Raw genomic sequence first — 21,109 nt, 5'->3', positions numbered from 1 at the left:
AACTAAAGTATATCAGTTATTTATCCATTCAGTTCAAACACTGTACAGGTGACAGAAGCTAGGAGGTGTGGGAGTGGAAATTATAGAGTAAGCACATCTCAGGATAGTGTACTCAAGCAATTGATTGAAATCTGGCAGAATGGCTCTCCCTGAATTCCAGAATCAATACCTCATTGCAATGCGAGGTTCTCACCTCCTACATGTATTGCTTGAGGCTAACAAGTGCCTGTATTACTTGACACTGGAACCACAGCTTCTAAACACTTTAAAATGAACAAACCAGCCCCTTTTCAGAGCCATGCCATCATTCTCCCTTTTCTCCCACGTTTCTTTGCCTCCCCACCACTCCTTCCTATAGATGGCACCGTATTACCACATTTTGAATGACATCCAGAAAAGGATAAGTTAGTGATTAATTAATATTAATCAGGGGTCAACTGACAAAGGAGCAAGCTGCTGGAGACAGAGCAGATAAGAGAAGTCAAAATGGCTTCTTCTGGGAACTGCAGTAGGGTAAAGCTTGAGATGCCAGGATGTTATAACATGATCCAGTCTTTCCTCACCAGCAGGAGGGCAAAAGGTCTATTTATAAACTTAAATTCAGCTCACATGCATTGAGGAAACAGCAGTATTATTTGAAACCTTTGCTAGTCATGTCTGCTATGCTCCTCTGCCTTCCCATGACAGAAAGAAACAACTGCCTGCATCTCAGTACTTCCACCCAATCCAAATGCACCATCACTGTAAGGCTGATGAGAAAAGAAACAAAGAGCAAATATCTTGGAGAGGACAGTCCTAAACCACTGCTGGAAGATTTATAAAAATGTAATATACACTAAGTGAACTTGGGCAGCAGTACTGATAGGTTTATCTGCTCCAACCCCATCACTGAAGTTTATGAAGCAACTAATTTACCTTTAGGACTCAGCCATAGTCAGTAACCCAGAATACAGACACTGTGGACTTTACTAATAAGACAATTCCCCTAACATCTGCAGCACTCAGCCATTTGACACAAGGCTGCTATTTGAGATGGCCAGGGGAAACTGGGAGATACTGATTAGAAGTATATAAAATTACACCATCTTGCAAAGAGCACACTTTCTTAAAGATTTAGGGCATATTCTGTGTGACTGTTCAGAAGACTAAACACAGCCATAAATGCTTGAAACAAGCAATGATTGCCTCGTAGTTGTTCATTTACATCTTAAAGCAGACAAGAGACCTTACTGCAAAATGACACTGCACAGACTACTCTCCCTTTAGCAAACATGACAACTGTTAATCTTTAAAGAATGAAGATTCTACAACACAGACTTCATTTTACACTAAGTAAACCCACAGAATAATCAGACTTCACTTCATGCTAAATAAATACCATGAATGAACAATATTCTGCTTAAGAGTACAGATACAAAGAGTATCTGTAAAAGGTAAGGCAAGTGCAGTTGACAGAAATTGACAGAAGTTCCCGTTCACTGAATTACACTGCTGTCACAAATGTAAAGTTCTATGACACATATTCAGATATAACACCAGCTAGTGGTGTATTGTAGCAGTTGGTAAGCACCTATTCAACCATCAAATTAATATCTGATAAGAGATAGGCAGAATAGGCAGAGGCTTAGCCAGAGGTAAATACTAAAGCAACCAAAAAGAGATTTCTAACAGAATGGTAAATGTAACTGTCATTCTAACATTCTTCTCTTTGCTTATTACAATTATACAGTGCAGCAAATGTTTAGATTTCAGTGTATGGCCAGTAAATCTTGATTCTTCCTGAGGTTCCTTAGCCCTTTTCTCACAGTTGCTTTCACCTCCCTTGTAAAATAAATCAAATAAAATAAAGCCCTGTTCTCTGAACTCCAGATACCCCAATCTTAAGGTCAAGGATGTTTTTGCTACCACACCCATTTCTTTTAACCTCTCAATGCCCTTTGATCAAGGGCTGTTGGCATCGGAAGAGCGTTGCTACAGTTGATATTATCTGCAGCACTACAGCAGAAACCTGAAACAGTCTTGCTGCCAGCTGACACAATACTGGGTTTCTGCAAGGTGCTGCAAAACTTTTAAAATCATTTTAATCTACATAAAAATGGACCAAAGAGGCAAGAGGAAAATAAAACCTCTGTTCTGAGAATTAAACACTTCATGTAATCCGTGGTGCAAGACAAAAACCACAGAAACAAAGTAAACCCCCCAAAAATACAAATAAAAACAAAAAAAAACCACCCCAAAATAAAAGAAAGGCTGTGATTACTCCAAAACCATTACAGCGAGTTACAATCCTAATATCTAAACAATTGTGATGAAAATGTTAATTTTATGCACAGTAAGCCTCAGCTTATGAAGGAACCTTGATATTATTACTGGGAAAAAAAAAAAAAAGCAAAAGCAGAGAAAAGCAGAGGATGTGTCCCCTTCTCCTTCTGAGAATGTATTTTCTAAAATTTGAAACCAGATTTACCCTTAGAGTATTCTGAGTGAATTATCCTATTGCACTAAGCTGAGCACGTTAGGGCTCCACAAATGCTGCCTATTTCAACTTCCTGCCAGTTAAAAAGAAAAGCACACACAGCCTCTTCTAAAGAATGAACTTACATCTTCTGAGTACATCCACCGCTTTGCTGAAAGTTGAAGAAGGCAAGGTCAAATTTTATTCAGCACAAGCAGAAAGGTTTGTTATCATTTTAGTTGTGAAGGAATTTATTAACTGCAGACTGAACCTGTCTCCCACACAGGAGCATGCTCACCTTTCTAATATTCTCATGATTTCCTGAGGTGAATGATTAATTTCACCATCATTACATATAAACTTCCCCTCTTTATGAATATTCACACTATAGCATAGTTAAAGAGGAAATTTGCAAGATTAAAAATTGATGATTTCCAAGTTTGTACTCAAATATTTCAATGAACATTTTCTGGGATATAATAAAAGTAATCAACTCACTTCCATTTCACTTTAAAGCCACAGTGCACATGTACCACAGAAACTCACAGTCAAACATAAAGAGAAAGTAAGTTCCGCAAGTCTCAAGCTTATTCATATTTAACCTTCTTGTCCAGAAAGATGTTAAGGATGTTGGAACAAACAGTTAATAAACTAAATAACTTCACTTGAATGCAATGGGCTAGACTTCTAGAGTTAGTTATCTAACAAGGGCATTTTCTTCCAGGAATCCTCTTGCTGAGTTACAGTTACCCTAAACTAATATTTGGAATGAACAAAATATACCTTGCACAAGAGGTTGGAAAAAAATTGGCTTTATCTCTGTACCAATTTCTCAGTGTCCAGTTACTAAGGAAAGAGGATAAAGCAGAAAGAACACACATGATGCCCCAAACTCCTCCTCCCCCGCCCAAAACTGGCATTCATTTCATTTTCATTAAAAAGCAATCTACATGTACCTATATAAGAACACATATATTACTGAAAGACACAAAAGTCAAACATCATTGCAGAGAACAAACAACCAAACTCTTACATTCAGTCCAAAATGAAGTATTAAAAGTTCTCTTCTATAGCAGCAACTTGATTCCAGGAATTTCAGTTCTTACAGCAAACAAACAGAGTCATTACATATTTTTATATTTTCATTAAAGTGAGCAGACATAGGAACATTTGCCTTAAAGTGAATAAAAAATTTACAAATATAACCTCTTCAAGTGATGTATTACAGAACTTCCATTTTTTAAATGGCATCTCTGCATTGTTCACAAAAACCACACCCAAAGACAGTAACGAAAAAAATTCTGTTAACATTGTAAGACAACAAGTATGGATAAAAGGTGTTTTAGCTGGCAATGAAGAATTCCAAATTTCTCCTTTACTAGTGTAGCATACTGCAGAGAGCACTGCAATATACACCACGGATTTTTCATGTTAAATCTATAATGTATTTATTATCACTCCATTTATTATCTGCTTATTCTGTCATCAAATTTAAGTTGCAGCCAGCTTAACTCCTTTATGTCATTATATCTGCAAACCATTCAAAACATTCAAAGTTGATATGCCACATTAGTTTAAAACACTAATAACAGCATTCCATCTTATTTTTATTTATTTTCAGAGAAATACTTACTCTAGTTGGTAAAACCATTGTGGAACACTCAGTATGTGGCTGAACAGAAATAGTGTAGAGCTAACACTGACCCAAAGGTTACTGATGCAACTAATAGTAAAAGATGTAAATTACCTTCTCTGTAAATTCATCAAGGACAGAAGGATTCCTAAACATTCCCTCTTGGCTATCTTCACTGCAAAATAAGTATTCTTTTTATTCACTTCTGGCTGGGATTCTTCATTACTCAATGCCCATGTAAATGGATAATCTGTCTTTTATATCTTTTCCCTTCCCAAAAGAATGAATGATTTCAGGGTGAGTGTTTTCAGAGGAGGGATGCACAATGTAAAGCCTTTCAAAAGTTTTAAATATAAACCAACAACAATCAAGGCACTTAATGTAGTTATATATGAGCAAAATCAATTATTACTGAGAATTAGAAGGTCAAATCACAAAGTGAGATTATCAGCAAGAGTAAAATCACTTTCTTTTACAGCTTTGATTTGAACTCGCCAGAAACAAGCTTCTTCAGCATTTCAGAATTTTTTCCTTCTGGTGGGGAGGGCCATCTGTCATGATCTGAGGAAAACAAATAAAAGAATTTACTTAGGTGATTGAGAAACTAGACATTTTACTTTTGTGTCCTCCCACTGCACAACTTCAGTCACTTGAAGGGCATTATTATGTAGCCCATTTCTTTCTTACCAGGTATTTCTAGGCCATGGCCATACAAACTCTGGCCACCATCCACGACCATGGTTATCCCAGTTATGAATGATGCAGCTGGAGACAGCAGGAAACATACTGCAGGAGAGATCTAGCAAAAGAATGACATTTTAAAATCTTAATTTTAAAATCTCAAATGTTAATCTTTCTTAAACTGCAGAGAATTGTTTGTGTCAAAGAAGCTTGTGAAAACTTTTACAGGCAAGATCCAGTAACATTTTCCACTTAGTAATGAAAACTCTAACAGCCTTAAAGCCATCCTTCCAGCCACAAACATCAAGTATTTAACAGAGGAAAACCAGTAAGCTGTCAGAGAGCAGCATCAGATACCAAAAAACAACGAAAAAAGGTTGATCAGTTTATCAAAGATGCATATTCTTGGTGGAAGAGAGTTAAGTGCTTTTAAGATACTCTTTTTTCCCCTTAATATTCATTCTTTCAGTCCTTCTTGCTGAAGTCAACTTTTCCAAGAAATAATGTCTAGTATCAAACACTTCAGCTGTCAGAGGCAGCTGAATTACATTTTCTGTGTAACAGTGACTAGTGGTTAAGTCTCTCACTTGGCACAACCACACATTGGTACAAGCTTTCTTCTTAAATATTCCATCACAGCACAAAATTAAATCTTTTTTGTTCTCCATAAAATCAAGTGGCTTCAAAATAGAGACACAGAAGTAGGTGCACCAGAAGCATTCTGAAATACATTACCTCCTCAGGAACAGCTGACCTCTTGGCAGGAACCTTTGGTATGCTCTTCAACCACATCATTACACCTTGTTCTCCATAGTTTGCAACAGCAGTTTCCGAAAATACCAGACCCTATTTAAAAACAGCACCATGAAACTTAAGTTCTCTTGCATACATTTAAACTGATCATTCTAAAATTGTGGAGTTGTCATTACTGATTTTCTGTGGGACTGAACTATCTAAAGAGCACTTGAATACAAGTTTTTGAATGTAATAGCATAGTATAATTTATACAAGAAGGTAATTTGGCTGCTAGCCACATCTCTGTTCAAGCACAATAATTCTGATTATTCCAATTCTCTGCCGTCACTTCAATAACAAAAAAGTGGAGTATAAAAAAACTCAGATGCTGCTTTGAAATTACAAGCATTTCATGTTAAATTACAGCAGGAAACTACAAAGCCACAAGAACAAGTTCTCAAAAGTTTCTTGTCATCTGTAGGAGCACTAGACCGATTTATTGTGAATTACAGAAGCAGACAGATTTCAGTCAGAATTCTGACTCTCCCTACTTAGCTGCTCTAGAAGCAGAAAAAGATGACTGTGTTTGCTCTGGTGACCACACAGTCACCAGAGTGACTGGTGAGAAGGAAGTTTTGAGAAGGAAGATGGCTATGTGAACACAGAGTTACATTCACCAGTTAGGACAGAACTTCTGGGAGTCAAATTAAAGTAAAATAGCAACATTTGAATTCACCTGTGAAGCATATACTAAGATGCTGAAGATACCTGTATAATGTATGAGAAACTCTTTTTTTCAGAATGCACACTTCCCTCTGTGTATCCATTCCCTACAGGTTACTCTCCTCCCATACAGCAGTAATAATTTTGTACTGTTACCACAGACTTGATGGGTCCATAAAGGTGACAGAAGTATTATTGTACAACATGGACTTTTGTTACCAGCATAGTAACAAAGCTAGCAAATACTTCTAAAAGAGCCAAAGCCCTGAAGTGTTTGCTTGTCAAAAGCGTCTTCTGACATGTGCTATAATATCTAATCAGCATGATTCATTAGATAATTAGCATGCCTGAAAAGTATATTCACATAATAATGCTGTCTTAATTACTTACTTCCCCAAGACTTGATAAATCAGAAAAAGCAGATAAACAGGAAATACAAGTCAGTACATCTTAACATTTAACATGTCTCCAGATGAATCGGGTCTCACAGAGGTTACATAAAAGCCTTTACCTGAATGATTAACACACATCTGCCATTAAGCATTCTATGTTATGCCAAACAAAGCAAGCCAGATGTTTTAGGACAAGAGGCACAACAGCATACACAGACATTCTACAAAAACTGTAGCAAGATCTTCCTAGGGATCACTTAAATAAACATGACACCTCACTTATGACACTGTGAGATAAGCTAAATTCTGACTGTAAAAGTAGCTGGACAAAGTATATGTTTCCTCTTTTAATTTCAAGGGAGTAAATGTGCAAAATAAGTTGTGGATAAGAGAAAACTACAACAGATTACACATTCTCAAATGTCAAGGCTAGAGCTTCTATACAACTTCTGTATTTGCAGCACTACAAAGCGTAGCTGCTCTTTCTATACAGTTATTTAAAACAACTCTACCTGCTGTCTACTTCCTCAGAAATGTGGCAGGCATATTTTAGCTGACCTGTATAGTGGTTTCCTGTCTGCATCAAGTTGTTATGAAAAAAATCAAAACACACACTTTTACATATGATTTCTCTGAGAGAAGGTACATTCCAATTACAGTCTCTTTATATGCCTAAAGCTAAACTAACTTAACATGTAGGAGACAAAGTAAAAGGCATTATGTGAGACACTCAGAGATTTTCAAACTAAGTTTGTAAACATAGGTGGAAACCATCAGCATACCTGAACCTCAAACAGAAAGGTTTCCTGAACTCAGAAGTAATGTATCTATTACTGCAACACAGAGCATTCAGTAATTTTATGTCAAGGCTTTGTAAGACAGGTCACCAACTCCTACCAGTATTATTTCATTTAGCTATAAAAAAACCTGAAAACCAAGCGTGCCAAGTCAAGGCAGAAAGCAGAAGCAATTTTATCCCACATCCTCTGACTCATCATCCAAAAGTACAAAACACTGTCAAATGGTCCAAAGAACACAGTAAGGGAATTATAAATAAACAAATATATAAATAATCCACAAACAGTTACTGGTAATAAATAAAAAAAATATTTAAAAATCTGTTTTGGTCCAAAAGCTCTAACTATGAACATATGTAATTTTAATCAGACCATTTGCTATTACTTACAGGAGCAACGCTGTTAATTCTTACTCCACTGTGAGCCCATTCCAAAGCTAAAGTTTTGGTTAGGTTATCCACTGCAGCTCTTGCAGCTCCTGAGTGCCTATGGAGAAAAGAAAGCAAAGGAAGCATCTGTTCCCTTAGCTAGTAGTGTCCAGTGTTAATGCTACTGCAGCCTCATTAGGGTATTCAGAATGGTTTTCTGTGGCTGGACCAAGCATCTGGAAGAGAGAGACTCTTTAACTTCCAAGTTTGACCATAGCTTCACTGTTTAAATAAGCCATGCTGTGATTTTCTGTCTTTGCTAGAAATACTTAAAATCTCTTTCCCAATGACACATGGGGCCAACTGCACTCTACTGCAGGAGGAGGCTTATAAAAAGAGAAAGAACTGAAGTTCAAACTGTGTAAAACTACCTTGCACAGGTAAAGCAACACCCAGAACAGTGATCTGGAAGATTGTTTAAATCTTCTGACAAACATGATTAAAGTAAATCACTGTTCAAAAATTACTGTAGGTGGATGGAGATAGAGAGAATCAGAGTGAACTCCTACGCCTTGCTGCTGTAGGTAATCAGTCTGAAATTATTACAAGTTTGAACAAATGCAAACAAAATTACTGCAGTAATGAATTGTAGACAGCTGTAGTCAGAGAAAATGAATAAATTTAGCTGCTTTAGCTAGCAAAAGAGACTAAAAGGAGACAGATACAATACATTTTCCAATACAGGGTGAGAATAAGAAAAGAATAAACCTAAGATAACCTATTCATGTGTTTAGGCCAGAAATAGATAACCTCTAGGCACACTCTGAGGAAACATGACAACTTCTCTGTTCAAAATTAGTATTTATAAAAAACTCCTATCGAGTAACTTTAGGCATGAATGGTGGCTGGACTTGTAAAGGCTTATCTTTTTCAACAGTACATTTCTGCAAGAAGTTCCAACTCAATTTAATTTGGAAGTAGTTTTGTCTATCCATCTGCATACAACGGTTAATTAGGAAAATTTTTTCACCGTTATTCAGAATGAGCTTGTTTTTCCTCTTAGTTCAACTCAAATTGAAACATCTTCAGCCTATTTGCCATGACAGCTGAACCAGATACCACAGTGGAGATACTCAAACCACTGTAGCTTCAGCACCACCGTGTGGATCTCTATGTTTATTCTGTACTGTGAAGAACAAGCTAGTGAAAAAAATATGCTGCTGCTCCTTAAAATATGTTGGTTTTGAAAGCATTCAACCCTGAATGAGGACAAAGAGACCTAATGCAATTTTTGCTCAAAATATATTTTTATATTTCTTCAACAGAAACTCAATTTCCAAGTTAAAAAAAAAAACAAAACAAGAAAAAAAACCAAAAAACAACAACAAAAAAAACCCCACAAAAACAAAACAAAAAAGAAAAACCAGAAAAGGGAGCCATTTCCAATTAAAGCTTCACTGGCAAGTCTTGCTTCATAGTTTCTTACAAACAAGTGGAGAGAGACCAGAGATGCCATCTACTGGATTATCAAGAGATCCCCACACACACAGCCAAGTGATACCCTTTCTCTCTCTTGACCTAACTACTGTATTTCTATACTCTGCAGCTGCCCAGTACACACCTTTCTGAAAGGTTTAGGAACAGTTAGTATTTCTGGGGGAAAAATATAGGAAAGTATAAAAAGAAAATATATATTACGACATTCCAGGAAAGCCATTTCTCACGGCAGCAGTAATGTTGACAATGGCTCCTCCATGTTCCTGCATCCAGGCATTGTACACTGTATGAAGGAGGAAGATAACCTATAAATATCAGAAGAAATGCATACAAATGAACTTGCCAACTGGAAACCAGATTTGGAGTCTTAACTGCAATCACACTACACTTTTGTCATACTGCTTTAGAAAAACAATCTGCTGTTTGCCAATCCAGAGGTGAGGCCATGAGGCAACAGGCACAGTCCAGGTAAGGCTCAAGGATTGTAAAGAAGCACTTGATGGAAATCAAGATTTCATGTTTCCATGTAAATTAATTTCCACATTCCAAATGCTATCTGAAAATTATATACCATACTTAAATTTAAGCCTAAATTTATATCCCTGAAGAAAGTATTTTCCTATGTTATACACAGTGAATACAGGCCGCAAAAGTTAAGTGGTTTTCCTACAGTCCTTTAAATGAGTATCCAAGTCAACTGACTTCCCAAACCTGGCTTTAACCAGAATATCATGCTTGCCTAAATGTATGTTTGTATTTATGAACAAATGTAATATACCATTTAATGCAAAGCCTTGGATGAGACTCAGGAAAACAAATATCCACTGTCAGATAAGTGCATGAAAAGAAGAAGCTAGGGAAACTTGACATTCCTTATGTTCTGGTATTTCTGTAAAAAAACAAAACCAAGTAAACATAAAAAGCTTAATGTTCAGACCTTACCTGCTTTGCAACAATAGAAGGTCCCTGTCAGATTTGTGTCTATCACAGCATTCCAGCCTTTTGCACGGATGGCTTCAGAAGGACTTGCAAACTGGCCCCCTCCATTATTCACCAGGAAGTCAATCTTCCCATGCAGACTCAGTGTAGACTTCACCAAAGCTTCCACCTGAAACAGTATTTGTTAGTGTGGTATGCTGATCAAGGTCTGCACCCAATTTTGTTCTCAGACAGTATATTCTCCCCCATGCCCTTTTCACAGCAAAAGAGGAGGTCTAGCCTTCAGACAGGCTGTAAGATTGGCAGAACAGGTTTAGCCAACCAAGAAGGACTGGGCTGTATCCATGTTTACTTAGGAAATTTTGCTGGAATAATGCAGGTGCTGCATAAAATACCAGCACCCAAAGAAGAAGGGGATTTAAGCTGCTGAAGATTTGTAAAATCAAACAGACACAAAAGCCCACTACACGTGGTCTACTAAGAATCTCCTGATGTTTTTCAGAAGAGTGGGGGCGTTCACATGAGATCTGCAAAGAGTTCCATATAAGGTAGCTACTGTTATTTTTATCTGACCATATACCTGACCATTTTAAATAGAAAACATAATTCATCCTGTGGAGTTTTATCACCCTTATATAGAAGTTTAGTATATTCACTACAGCTCTGACATATGAGTTGGCAATAGCCAGTCTTCTTACACAGAGAAGAAGGTTAATTACCCTACAAAACATGAAGTCTAAAAAATGCTGGAAATGCAAATTATCTTCTTTAGCAAAACTATTATTGCAAGATAGTAATAAGAACTTCATAGCAACAACTTAATAATTTAATATTTATCTCAAGAAACAGGACAAAATGATTGTTTCCTGCTTACATCATCAATCATAACTAGATACCATGCATCGGTTATTCCTACTCAAACATATATAAAATGATAACCTTTTTAAAAAAAAGGTTAAAAAAAAGAGAAAAACACAGAAAAAAATCCCCAAAAAACAGGTGGAGCAATGCTGCCACTCAAACAGATTGGGCTAGGGGGAGGATATCAATCAGCAATACAACATCAGAAAGAGAAAAAAGTGCAAGCAATGCATTATCTGTATCTCACAAGGAGTGTTACCAACCCAGTCCCACAAATAGCTGCCTTACCATCTACTTACTAATCTTTTATTTCTAACAGCGCAGAATGGTTTAACAGGAGAGTGTGGATCCTGTAAGGATGCACCTCTTGAAAGAACAAAACCCTAAACAAACATATAATGACTGAAAAACTAGTGCCTGCTGGGAAAAAATGCCTTCAATACCTAAACCCAATCCTCAAATTCTGAATGTCATCTTATTCCTCACTTATTAGTCAGTTTGTGGGATGTGAGAAAAAATGCAGGAAACCAAAACATCTGTGACAGCAGTCCCAAACTCATAGCTTACAAGAACAGCCATGCCACAAGGACATTCTGGCTTTTACTTTTCTCTTGTGAGTAAAGGAAAGTTATGTCTGGCTAGGCAGCAAAAGTTATGCTTTGCTCAGCAATATCAAACTCTTCTCCCTGTCAGTCTGAGAATCTTGCTTTGAATATTACTCTCTGTCAGTCACTGAAATATGGGCTCATTTATGGAACAGAAATGGTTTCAGTACAAAAAGATTTGAACAGACTAAGGCTATTCACACTGTGGAAATACGAGAAAGAGAATGCAAAATGCTAAGAATGATAAAAAGAAAAGACTGAAAACAAATTAACAAGAAAAATCCACTGAGAAGAGACATTAAAACAACTTTTCAACAGCTGGAAAAAATGTATGCTATATGCTATAGCATATCAATTCAAAATGGTTCATCTGTTGCACTCAAGGAACTGCTGTTGCTCCTATGTGTTGCACCATACTCTCAGAGGAAAAAAAATTAGAAACCAACAACAAACGTGTATCAGTTCGCTTTCTGAAAGCCAGGAAAGGCCAGAAGGCTCTCCAGTGACAGCTCAGATGGCTCCAGCTGTAGCAATCTTCACAAAGTCTTCTGTGCTGTAGGAAAGCATCACTGCAGTGCTTCTCCCAGTTACAGCAGACATGGTGGCAGCGGCCAGCAGCACAGGGAGAAGGAGGGTCTGGTAGAACACATTTAAATCACAGTGACTACTAAAGAAGATTCTTTTCTATTGCTATAATTAAAATATCCACTTGGAAAGAACTTCTTAGAAAAGCTATTAAAGACTCTCTCTGGAAGCAAAGCAAAGCTGCATGAGGCAGAGCTACCAGTTTAAGACATTCTTCTGAAAAAGACAGAAAAGAACAGAATCAGGCACTTCAGACATAATCAGAAGACTGGAACATATAATAAGGAACTTATCTGCAACAAGAAACTTTTGTGTGTTATTTCAACTTAGATGTATTAGGCAGTAGCACATACTCACAAACAACTGAGATGACAGCAGTCACTGACTCAGGGAAAAGGGACAAATGTCCACATGCATTCACAGGTCACCCTGAGTGAGTAAAATACACAGGAAAACAACCCACTACAGAGTTTTAGAGATTTGTGATATGGTGGCTAGAACTAATAGGCATTCTGGCACAGTGGTAACAGGTATTTTTACTGTGTTACTGCTGTGTTATTTAAAAGTACAACAAGAAGAATCTCTTATCCACAACTCCCCACCAAGCTAAGGTCTTTCACTACAGGCTTCACACAGACAGGCATTAAGTATTTATAAACCAACTGAATCTATGCTAAGCTATAAAGTTTATTGGAAAAGAAAAGCAGCTAGTGAGCTCAGACACAAGGTATGTGCTAAGCAGCACTGCACTGAGTCTGTCTGAAGTTGTCTTGTTGATGTCCAACTGACAGATTGTACCCTCAGGGTCTGGTCCAGCAGCAGGTTCTGTTGCTGGAGTTCAAGTATGGAAAGGAGACACCATGAACAGAATTCTGAATTGTTGATTTCAAGAACAGCTGTGGCCCACCAGAAGTACAAGGATTTCTTTTCCATTTACCTAGACATGTAAGCTTCTACTAATCTAGGTGTCAAAAGAAATGTTTGTCCACAGAGTATTGCAAAAAGGCTTTACAAGTATAAGGATTTAAAGAGTGCTGCTGCCTCTCTCAGAACACTGTCAAGGCCACAGACTGAACTTACCAAAAGATGATAAGCCACCAAAGCAGGAGCTTCTTGAGAGAAGCACAGAAGGGAGGAATTTGCAACAGGAAAGCATTAATTCCAGGCCTAGCAGAAGTAAGATCGGGTTAGAACATCTTGGTTAATGCATCCAGACAAAAGTACCCACTGTGGCAAACAGTGGGAAAGGAAGCAACTGCTCATACACATCAACCCAAGTTATGGGAATGGCACCTGTGACCACCCCATGGGTACTTGAAACTTGGCCAGTGTGAAGGTGGTATCCCCAGAAGACTGACAGGACACTGCTGCGTCCATGGCTCGTGACCATTATCAGCTTGGTCTCTGTCTCTCTCAGGCTCTCTCCCTGCCTTCCTCCCCTTAATTCAGACATTCGTTCCTCATGTCTTGTCCCTGTCAACAGATTTTGCTGTAGCTCAAAATTCAAGACACAAAAATAAATAAATAAATATACACATGCACACAGAACTGTCTGGTTTGCATCTCGGCAAGAGTAAACTGATCTGCTCTCAACACATTATGAGGCCAGGAAATATGCAAACAGTGAAAACCACTTCAGTTTCATAATCACTAAGAAGCAACATCTATCACTATATACACTCCATACCACAGGAAAAGGGAACAGATTGTGCACCTGCACAATCACTGCTCCAGGATAAGGCCCCATGACAGAATATAGAAATATATTCTGATGACAGAATAGAGAAACCTCAGGTCCTCTTATCCCAGAACCCTCTACTCTGCCATTTAAAAAAATAAAACAGGTTTTTTATTCTTTACAGAACACTCAATGGAAATCTAGTCAAAACCAGCAGCAAACTCCTGACAAAAATAAGCCTGACAGGTTATGCAGTGGTTCAAACCCCTCCATCAAGCAGGATTATTTCTTGCACATTAAACAAAAAGTAAGCTTTGCTAGAAAGCAAAAGCGCTTCTGAGGATGAAGATTTAGAGACTTAAAAATGTGAATTCATTAAACTATTCCCATGATATTTGCCATCAAGCTTCTGCAGTAATTAATTCACTGCACCTTCTTTGCCTCTTCCTAGGCCAGAAAGAGCTCTGACAAACATCCTGGACTACATGGTGAGGGATGAACCTTCTAATGCTTGAATTTCACAGATCCAAACTAGAGGCATGAACGGTGTCATCTTCAAAGCAGGTCAGTTACTTTAAGATTTGCAATAGGAGGCAAAAAATAATCTTCTGGCAATTTGAAAGCAACTTCATCTTTCTTAAATTTTCCCTACTCAAAGTCCCTCCCTCCAGTTTATAAAATTCAAACCAGGACAAAATTTATAGAGGCCTTTAGAGACATGCAGAACAACTGATAGAGGAGGAGGGATTAAAAAATGGAATTCTGTAATAAGAAGAAATGGCTTGATCCTACAGGTGATCAGGGTGGCTTCCTTTAAAACAAAGATTTACTCTTAGAAAGACTTCAATGAGATGTCAGAGAGAATGATATATTAAATGAATTATGTACTTCTTCAGGAAACTTCCTGGGCTTTGAAGCTTGTGATAGATCACTTCTGACATCTAAGGCAGCTTGAACGCCAAAGGTTTTTTTTTTCCTGTTGAAACATTTATAATGTTTTTCTCCTGCACATGTTCTTTGGTACCTGGTGTAAGAGCTAAGGAGGAGGATGTTGTGACTCACACAGAATTCTTGCAGAGGCTGTTCCTCTCTACCCAGCAATGTGCTCCCGTGATTTCTGAGGTACATACTCTTCACTCACACTAAGCTGAAAGCAAACAATGAGTTGTAATGTTACTAATGAGTAGCACACAGGGCCAACACAGTTGTAACTAGTCTCACTTCTTTCATGAAGGAAACCAAAAGTTGACATGCCCTCCCATCCCCTCTTCCACTATAACAGGAAGCTCTTCCTGCATTTGTGAAAATACTGAAGTGAGTTACATTAATGCGTTACCTTTACTCAGTATTTGCCTCCTTGGCTAGAAAAATCCTTAACAACATCTTTTACTGATTCCTGTTCCTATTACTCCAATTCCCAGGCACTAAATTTTAAGAATGGAGTAGGTTTTAAAAGTGGATGTACATACTTTTTGAATCTAAGTAAAAGCCCAAAGGTACTTTTCCTCTAGTTTCCACAAGGCAAGCAAGTGAAAATTAGGAAAAAAGTAATTTTCACCATTGCTGCTCTAGAAGACATACTAAATAAGCAATAGAGAGCAGTGGGATGTGGAAAACCTGCCAAACATCTCAGTTCTGACAGTTTTTAGCAGTGTAAGTTAACAATTGTTAATTTGAATTTATCTAGTTTCAACCTACAAAGTACCTAAGTGTAAGGTACCTAAGCACTATCCTCACTACAAATTTGAGAGCTGAAAACATAAATTTCTGGTCCAACAGTAAATTTAGAAATTAAGTAACACCCAGTGAGGATTTAGCAATCTTTGAGAATCTCAGCATTAACAGAAGAGAACAGAGCCAGAGAGGCACAAGCTGAAGAACAAAAATCACAGGATGTCTCTAATCAATAAAATATCTGGTCTTGGAGATGGGCATCTGGAATGGAGAAATATTTACCAGGTACACAAGTTCTTATGTTAACATGCAACAGAAACTGCATTCATTATTCAGATCGTCAGCAAAAGGCTTATGAAATTTTCATAGTAATTTTTTCTAAAGAGGACTTGAACAGAAATAAGTAAGAGCAACTGCAGAACTGAAGTGAGTCAAGCTATAAGACTAAACCAATGACTGAAAAGTTCAAGACTAGAGTTTAATCTGCCTTTTTCCTCTGAAGCCTCTCTTTGATAGAAACAGACATGAAAGGACAATGGTTGAAGAGAACTTCCACTGATAGGAGACACCCAATAAAAGCTTCACTAATATCATATGAAAAGTTCTAGGAAAGTTCTGGTGTGTCTGTAAATGGGCAGAGCTCAAATTGGAAACAGGACAATACTATGATAAAACTGTAAGGTAATAGCAAAGACAGAAGTTTCTTCAAGTATCAGTATGGCTATCCATAACACAGAATAATGCCTAAACTCTTTACACAGCATTATAAAGAAGGCTTGAAAAGCACCTTCAAAAATTTCCAAAGCCTGTTTTGTCAAATAGGCATTTAGCCACACTAAAGACAAAAATAAAGAAGGAATGTCAGTTTGGTGGAGATTACCTTATTTCACCATCCAAGCAAGCCCCAAACTATCTCACAGACTGCTGTAGCTCCCACTGATCAATTCCACACTGATACAGAAGTAAGGTTCACCTGCAGAAGGTTATTAAGCATGCCAGAGTAGTTTCTGCAAGAAACACACCTGAAAAAAAGCTTAAACCTTTTTTCCTCTTTACCTCTTTCTTTCCTGTAGCTTTAATCATGCAAGTTGCCCTCTGACATCTGCCATAACATATTATGTTGCACTGCTGATGCCAGTAAATACACACCTAAAATTCACTGGTAGGTGAAGTGACATAGTGCACAGCCCCAGGGTGCATCTCCTTCAGGAGAGAAAGTCTGAGTAGATCACTATAAATATTTTATGGCACGAACTGTTCCACAAGGGAAGAATTTTAATTTTTATTTGTTTTATGGCTATATCTTAGAATATTTCCAGCATTCTTATAGCTACTGAAGGTCATTAATATTTAGGTTAAGAGAGACTTTGAGAGGTTTAGAAAAATGCTGCAATCAGTGGTTACTGGAAGATTTTCTAGCTTTCTTCAAAAAGTTAAAAATCCAACCTGAAGTTGGGCTTCTAAATATTTAATTATAGAGATAAAAGAACTAGGAGGTGCATGCAGACTTGAAGAACCTGGATTATGTACTTTTACTCTTGATCTTCCCTTTTTTGTAATATGAAGAAAAAAATTTAAAATCAACTTGAACAGTAACAGAGTTTGCAATGAGGAACGCCTCAAACTGTAACCAAAATTTCTGACATGGCTAAAATATTATGTATCTGTGGGTTTTTTTGGCTTTACTACAAGCCAAACTGACAATGCAGGGCACTTGTGTCAAGTCACAAGCATTCAGATTCCATGCTATGCCTTCCTGTTTGAAGGAACTATTCTGAGGTCTCCATCTTCACAAGTTTACACCCCCTCACTGCTGTCACAGCAATGTGACAAAGAATCATGCTAAGTGGGCTCTGCCTCACTGTAGAACATGCCAGTTACAAGGCCTGCATCTCCCAGAAATATCTGAAATATGTAAGTGTGGCCAGAAAAATATTTGCCAATATTTACAAGTGCTTTTTTGCTTAGATGGCTAACAAATGTCTTTCCTTGAGAAGCACACCTATCCAGACGAATTTACTGATCTTTGCTCCACCTTCCCCTGATCTAAGCTACTTTTGAGAAGGCCAGAAATCTTCAGAGATCTGAGAATTTGTATACACAATATGCTTCTGATATGTTAAGCCCCAGAACTAGGTCAGTAATCTTTACCTCTTCTTCTTTGCGGATATTGCACGCTATGGGGGTCACTTGGGCAGGACTCATGGAGGCAAATCTGTTATTCAGCTCTTCTGCAGCAGCTTTTAATCGGTCAAATTTACGAGAGGCAATAACAACACTGCAACCTGTGTGTGGAGACAAAATGAAACATCATTCAGCTAACACAATTATGCTATGCGTTTTAGTAACATCGCAGAGATGTCTTGTAGGATGTGCATTTATTAGTCACTGACTAGAAAATACAGTGTTGAAGTTCTTGCAAGAGAGAAATGACTGATGTCAGATGCTTCTTAGCAACAAGATCCCTCTGTGCCAGGAAAAGAGCAATTAAAAAAAATGTCCACAAGATTTCCTCTCCTTCCTGCAGAAGAGAAGATAGCCTGTGAGTTGCAGAGTCAGCAAAGCAGCTTTCAGACATCACTTCTGGTGCTTCTGCTCACAGCTGCTTTGTTTATCAATTAAATGATTTAAAGATATTTCAGCAGGTCTTGATTACAAAAAATGCTTGCTCTTAGAACCACAAAAATAATCTTCTTGTACACCTGGCTGTAATTTTGACTATCAGTGAGCAAATGTAATGGTCTGGTTTTTAACTCTACAGAGACTGAAGGGAAGGATAATAGCCTCACAAGATCAATCCCTATCTGCAGTCTACAGACAGCAGGAACAGAGCCCTCCCTGTGGCACTGCAGAATCCTAGCTGCAGAAAGGAGAGAAGAAAAAAAAAAAGGCAGGAGCTCAAGTACTCCCTTTTTTCAGCATTTGGAGGCAGGAGGATTCATTCTATGGAGAAAAAACAATGCAGGTGCCAAATTTAAGTCAAGCACTCACACTACAACCAGTCTAATTTCTTCATCTTCTTTCCACATCAGTGGACTCAGGACAGCTTTAAGGCTTCAGCAATTGCTATTACACAGACTAAGCCAAAGGACACCGAATTAATTCCTAGTGCAAATCCAGCAGGCATACAATATCATGCAATGGATAAGCAAATTACTAGCCAAGCAGGCAAGGAGGTCTTGTTCCCAGTTTGCTCCTTCCATTATCTTAGCATTTCAGCAGAAGTAATCTCTTCTTCATATCAGGTCTGCTGCTCATCTGCTTTAATATAAACAATCCTCAGCCAGCCAAAAAAAAAAAAAAAGGGAAAAAGTTAACATCTTGCCAGGTATGGGGCCTTTTTCCCTCCTCTGTTGCAGAGTGGAATTTGGCCTCTCATGTGATCAAGCAAACACCAGAATCAACTCAAAATAACTAGAGGGAGGAAAGAGCAGCAAGCTGTTCATTTGACTCAGGCTGTCTCGTGAAACTATATATTAAAAAAATATTAAAAATAGAGGAGTTTCATTCTTCCAGGGGAAGCTTTACAACTACATATCCTTAGGAACAGGAGCTTCACCCTTAATTACTGGCCATCTTAAAACAACACATATAAAGACAGTAGCCTCTGATTTTTTCTAAAGAACTCCATTCACTTGCACAACCTAACTAAAGCAAAGTTCATAAAATGCCACACACAATTACCAGTTAACACAAAATACTGAATCACAGTAGCCCAGCTGTATTTACCAACTTAAGTGCTTATTAATACACACATTGATATAGAATAAGGTCCAGTAAGAGACTATATTTTTGCTAAATGTACTGACTGGGAGAGATTCTAATCACAGAAGAGCATTTGGTACACACTGTGCAAGCTGACAACATCACTTAATTTTTTTCACGAAGAATGACCACACCATTTCCTGATAGGGTCAGGGAAAATGGCACAAGTTTCCAGATAAAAGGTTTAAATTTGCCCAGAAGGCCTCAAAGGAGACTGGTTATATAAACAATGTATATCATCACCAGCATTATGGGTCACTGCTCCTATGCCTGTAAGAACCAGCCCCTCTTACCTGAAGTGCAGAGTATACCTGGAAATAGTTCCTAATCATCATCTTGTAACCAGCAAGTCTACAGGTAAGAAAGGTTACTCAGTCAGTCTTGAGCCCTGTATAGCTCTTTCTTCATTTTTTCTCAAGTGCTTTATATAGATTTGTTTTCTATTGTGTTCTATTTAGGCTGTTACAGACACACTTTTGCTATTGTATTTTGTTTGAGAAAAATAGCAAAGATCAAATTAAGCAAAATTTTAAGGTAACTGGGTAACATCACCAACCAACAGTGTGTGATGACGCTTAAAAAGCACCTCTTTAAAGCAGCATGTAAGGACATCTGAAAAAAAAACCAAAAAACAAACCCCAACTCAGTTCCTCAATAATACAAAGGTAACAGAACTAATCCTCCATTCAGCTCTAGTGGAAAGCTGCGGTACAAAGGCAAGGAAAGACAGAGCTGTCTCCCAGCACAGCGTAACAAAGAAAGCTCTTTACTATGCAGTGCAGCGGTGCGCATTCCAACAATGCAAACCACGGGAGTGTGACACCGAGGGGTGTAACGCCAGCGCTGCTATCCCGAAAGCGCTGAATCTAATCATGGCAATAAACTATCCAAACCCAGCCTGTGCCGATGATCCCTAGCAGAGCTGAAATCTGCAGGAAAGGTGTTGCAAGGCGAGTGTAGGAGTCATTCCTATCGCTCCTGGTCTTGGACTGCCTTTCACTGTAGGTTTTACCACTTCTCTGTATTCAGAATGGAAAGAAAAGCTACGCCGTGCATCATGACGATGTTCTTCAATTTCAGGACACACTGGGAGAAGCACCACGTCTCTAAGATGTAACTGTGCGGGCAGCAGTTTAAGGACACTGCTCTGTAAGGATCAAGGTTCAACAACCTCGTAAATCCTCCAGTTAAAGCAAGACGAGAACTCACTGAAGAGAGAGTCTGAGAGAAAGGGTCCTGGTTTAACATAACCTCACTGACCTCTGTGTTTAAACTGGCGAGTGTTTTGCGGGCCAAAAGGCACAGCCCCACGTGAACCTCACCTCGTACCCCTTGCTGATCTTGTCACAGTGTCCCACCCACGGGCTCCTCGCACCGTCTCAAAGCACCGTCAGCCCCCGAAAGGCAGCACCGCCCGCGGGCGCTTCCCGACAGCCCCTCGAGCTCCCTCCGCCCTCCCAACACCCGCCTGGCCCCGCTGCCCCACCGGGGCTTCCTGCGGAGCCCGCCCCCGCCCACCTAGCGCCAGCAGGTCGGCGGCGATGGCCTTGCCGATGCCGGTGCCGCCGCCGGTGACAATGGCGACCCGCCCGCGGAGCAGCCCCGCCGCCAGCAGCCCGCGCCCCGCCGCCGCCATCTTCCCCCTGCTCCCCTCGCTGCTGCCGCCTCAGCCGCGCCCGCGCCCGCCCCCGCCGTGTGACGCGCGGCCCCGCCCGCCCGGG

The 21,109-nt window shown here is 38.8% G+C and overlaps 1 protein-coding gene and 1 long non-coding RNA gene across 3 annotated transcripts; one reads left to right on the top strand and one right to left on the bottom strand.

Annotated features, from left to right (window-relative positions):
• Nucleotides 1–3,251: 3,251 nt before the first annotated feature.
• PECR (peroxisomal trans-2-enoyl-CoA reductase) lies at nucleotides 3,252–21,063 on the bottom strand. Of its 2 annotated transcripts, none has more exons than XM_064434930.1 (8): nucleotides 20,907–21,063; nucleotides 17,775–17,908; nucleotides 10,224–10,389; nucleotides 9,483–9,564; nucleotides 7,806–7,902; nucleotides 5,505–5,615; nucleotides 4,776–4,887; nucleotides 3,252–4,649 (listed from the first exon to the last, which is right to left on the bottom strand). In XM_064434930.1, exons 1-8 carry the CDS (start codon nucleotides 21,022–21,024, stop codon nucleotides 4,561–4,563), a joined length of 909 nt encoding a protein of 302 aa, XP_064291000.1. In that variant the 5' UTR covers nucleotides 21,025–21,063; the 3' UTR covers nucleotides 3,252–4,560. The 2 variants fall into 2 exon arrangements, with proteins under 2 accessions (XP_064291000.1, XP_064291002.1); XM_064434932.1 differs by lacking the exon at nucleotides 20,907–21,063 and adding an exon at nucleotides 18,781–18,896.
• On the top strand, nucleotides 19,619–20,584 carry LOC135309061 (uncharacterized). The gene is made up of 2 exons (XR_010369360.1): nucleotides 19,619–20,389; nucleotides 20,469–20,584. It is a non-coding gene; the product is annotated as an uncharacterized LOC135309061 (long non-coding RNA).
• Nucleotides 21,064–21,109: the final 46 nt, after the last annotated feature.

This window comes from Passer domesticus, chromosome 10 (assembly GCF_036417665.1).
Source record: "Passer domesticus isolate bPasDom1 chromosome 10, bPasDom1.hap1, whole genome shotgun sequence".
Taxonomy (NCBI): domain Eukaryota; kingdom Metazoa; phylum Chordata; class Aves; order Passeriformes; family Passeridae; genus Passer; species Passer domesticus.
The sequence above is the reverse complement of the archived record's forward strand: the minus strand, read 5'-3'. Positions and strand labels throughout refer to the sequence as shown.

Coding starts and splice junctions, on each gene's coding strand:
- PECR (XM_064434930.1), bottom strand. CDS start 21,024: ATGGCGGCGGCGGGGCGCGGGCTGCTGGCGGCGGGGCTGCTCCGCGGG. Junction 17,909..20,906: donor CGCCGACCTGCTGGCGCTAG/GTGGGCGGGGGC, acceptor CTCCACACACAG/GTTGCAGTGTTGTTATTGCC. Junction 5,616..7,805: donor GAATTAACAGCGTTGCTCCT/GTAAGTAATAGC, acceptor GTTTTTAAATAG/GGTCTGGTATTTTCGGAAAC.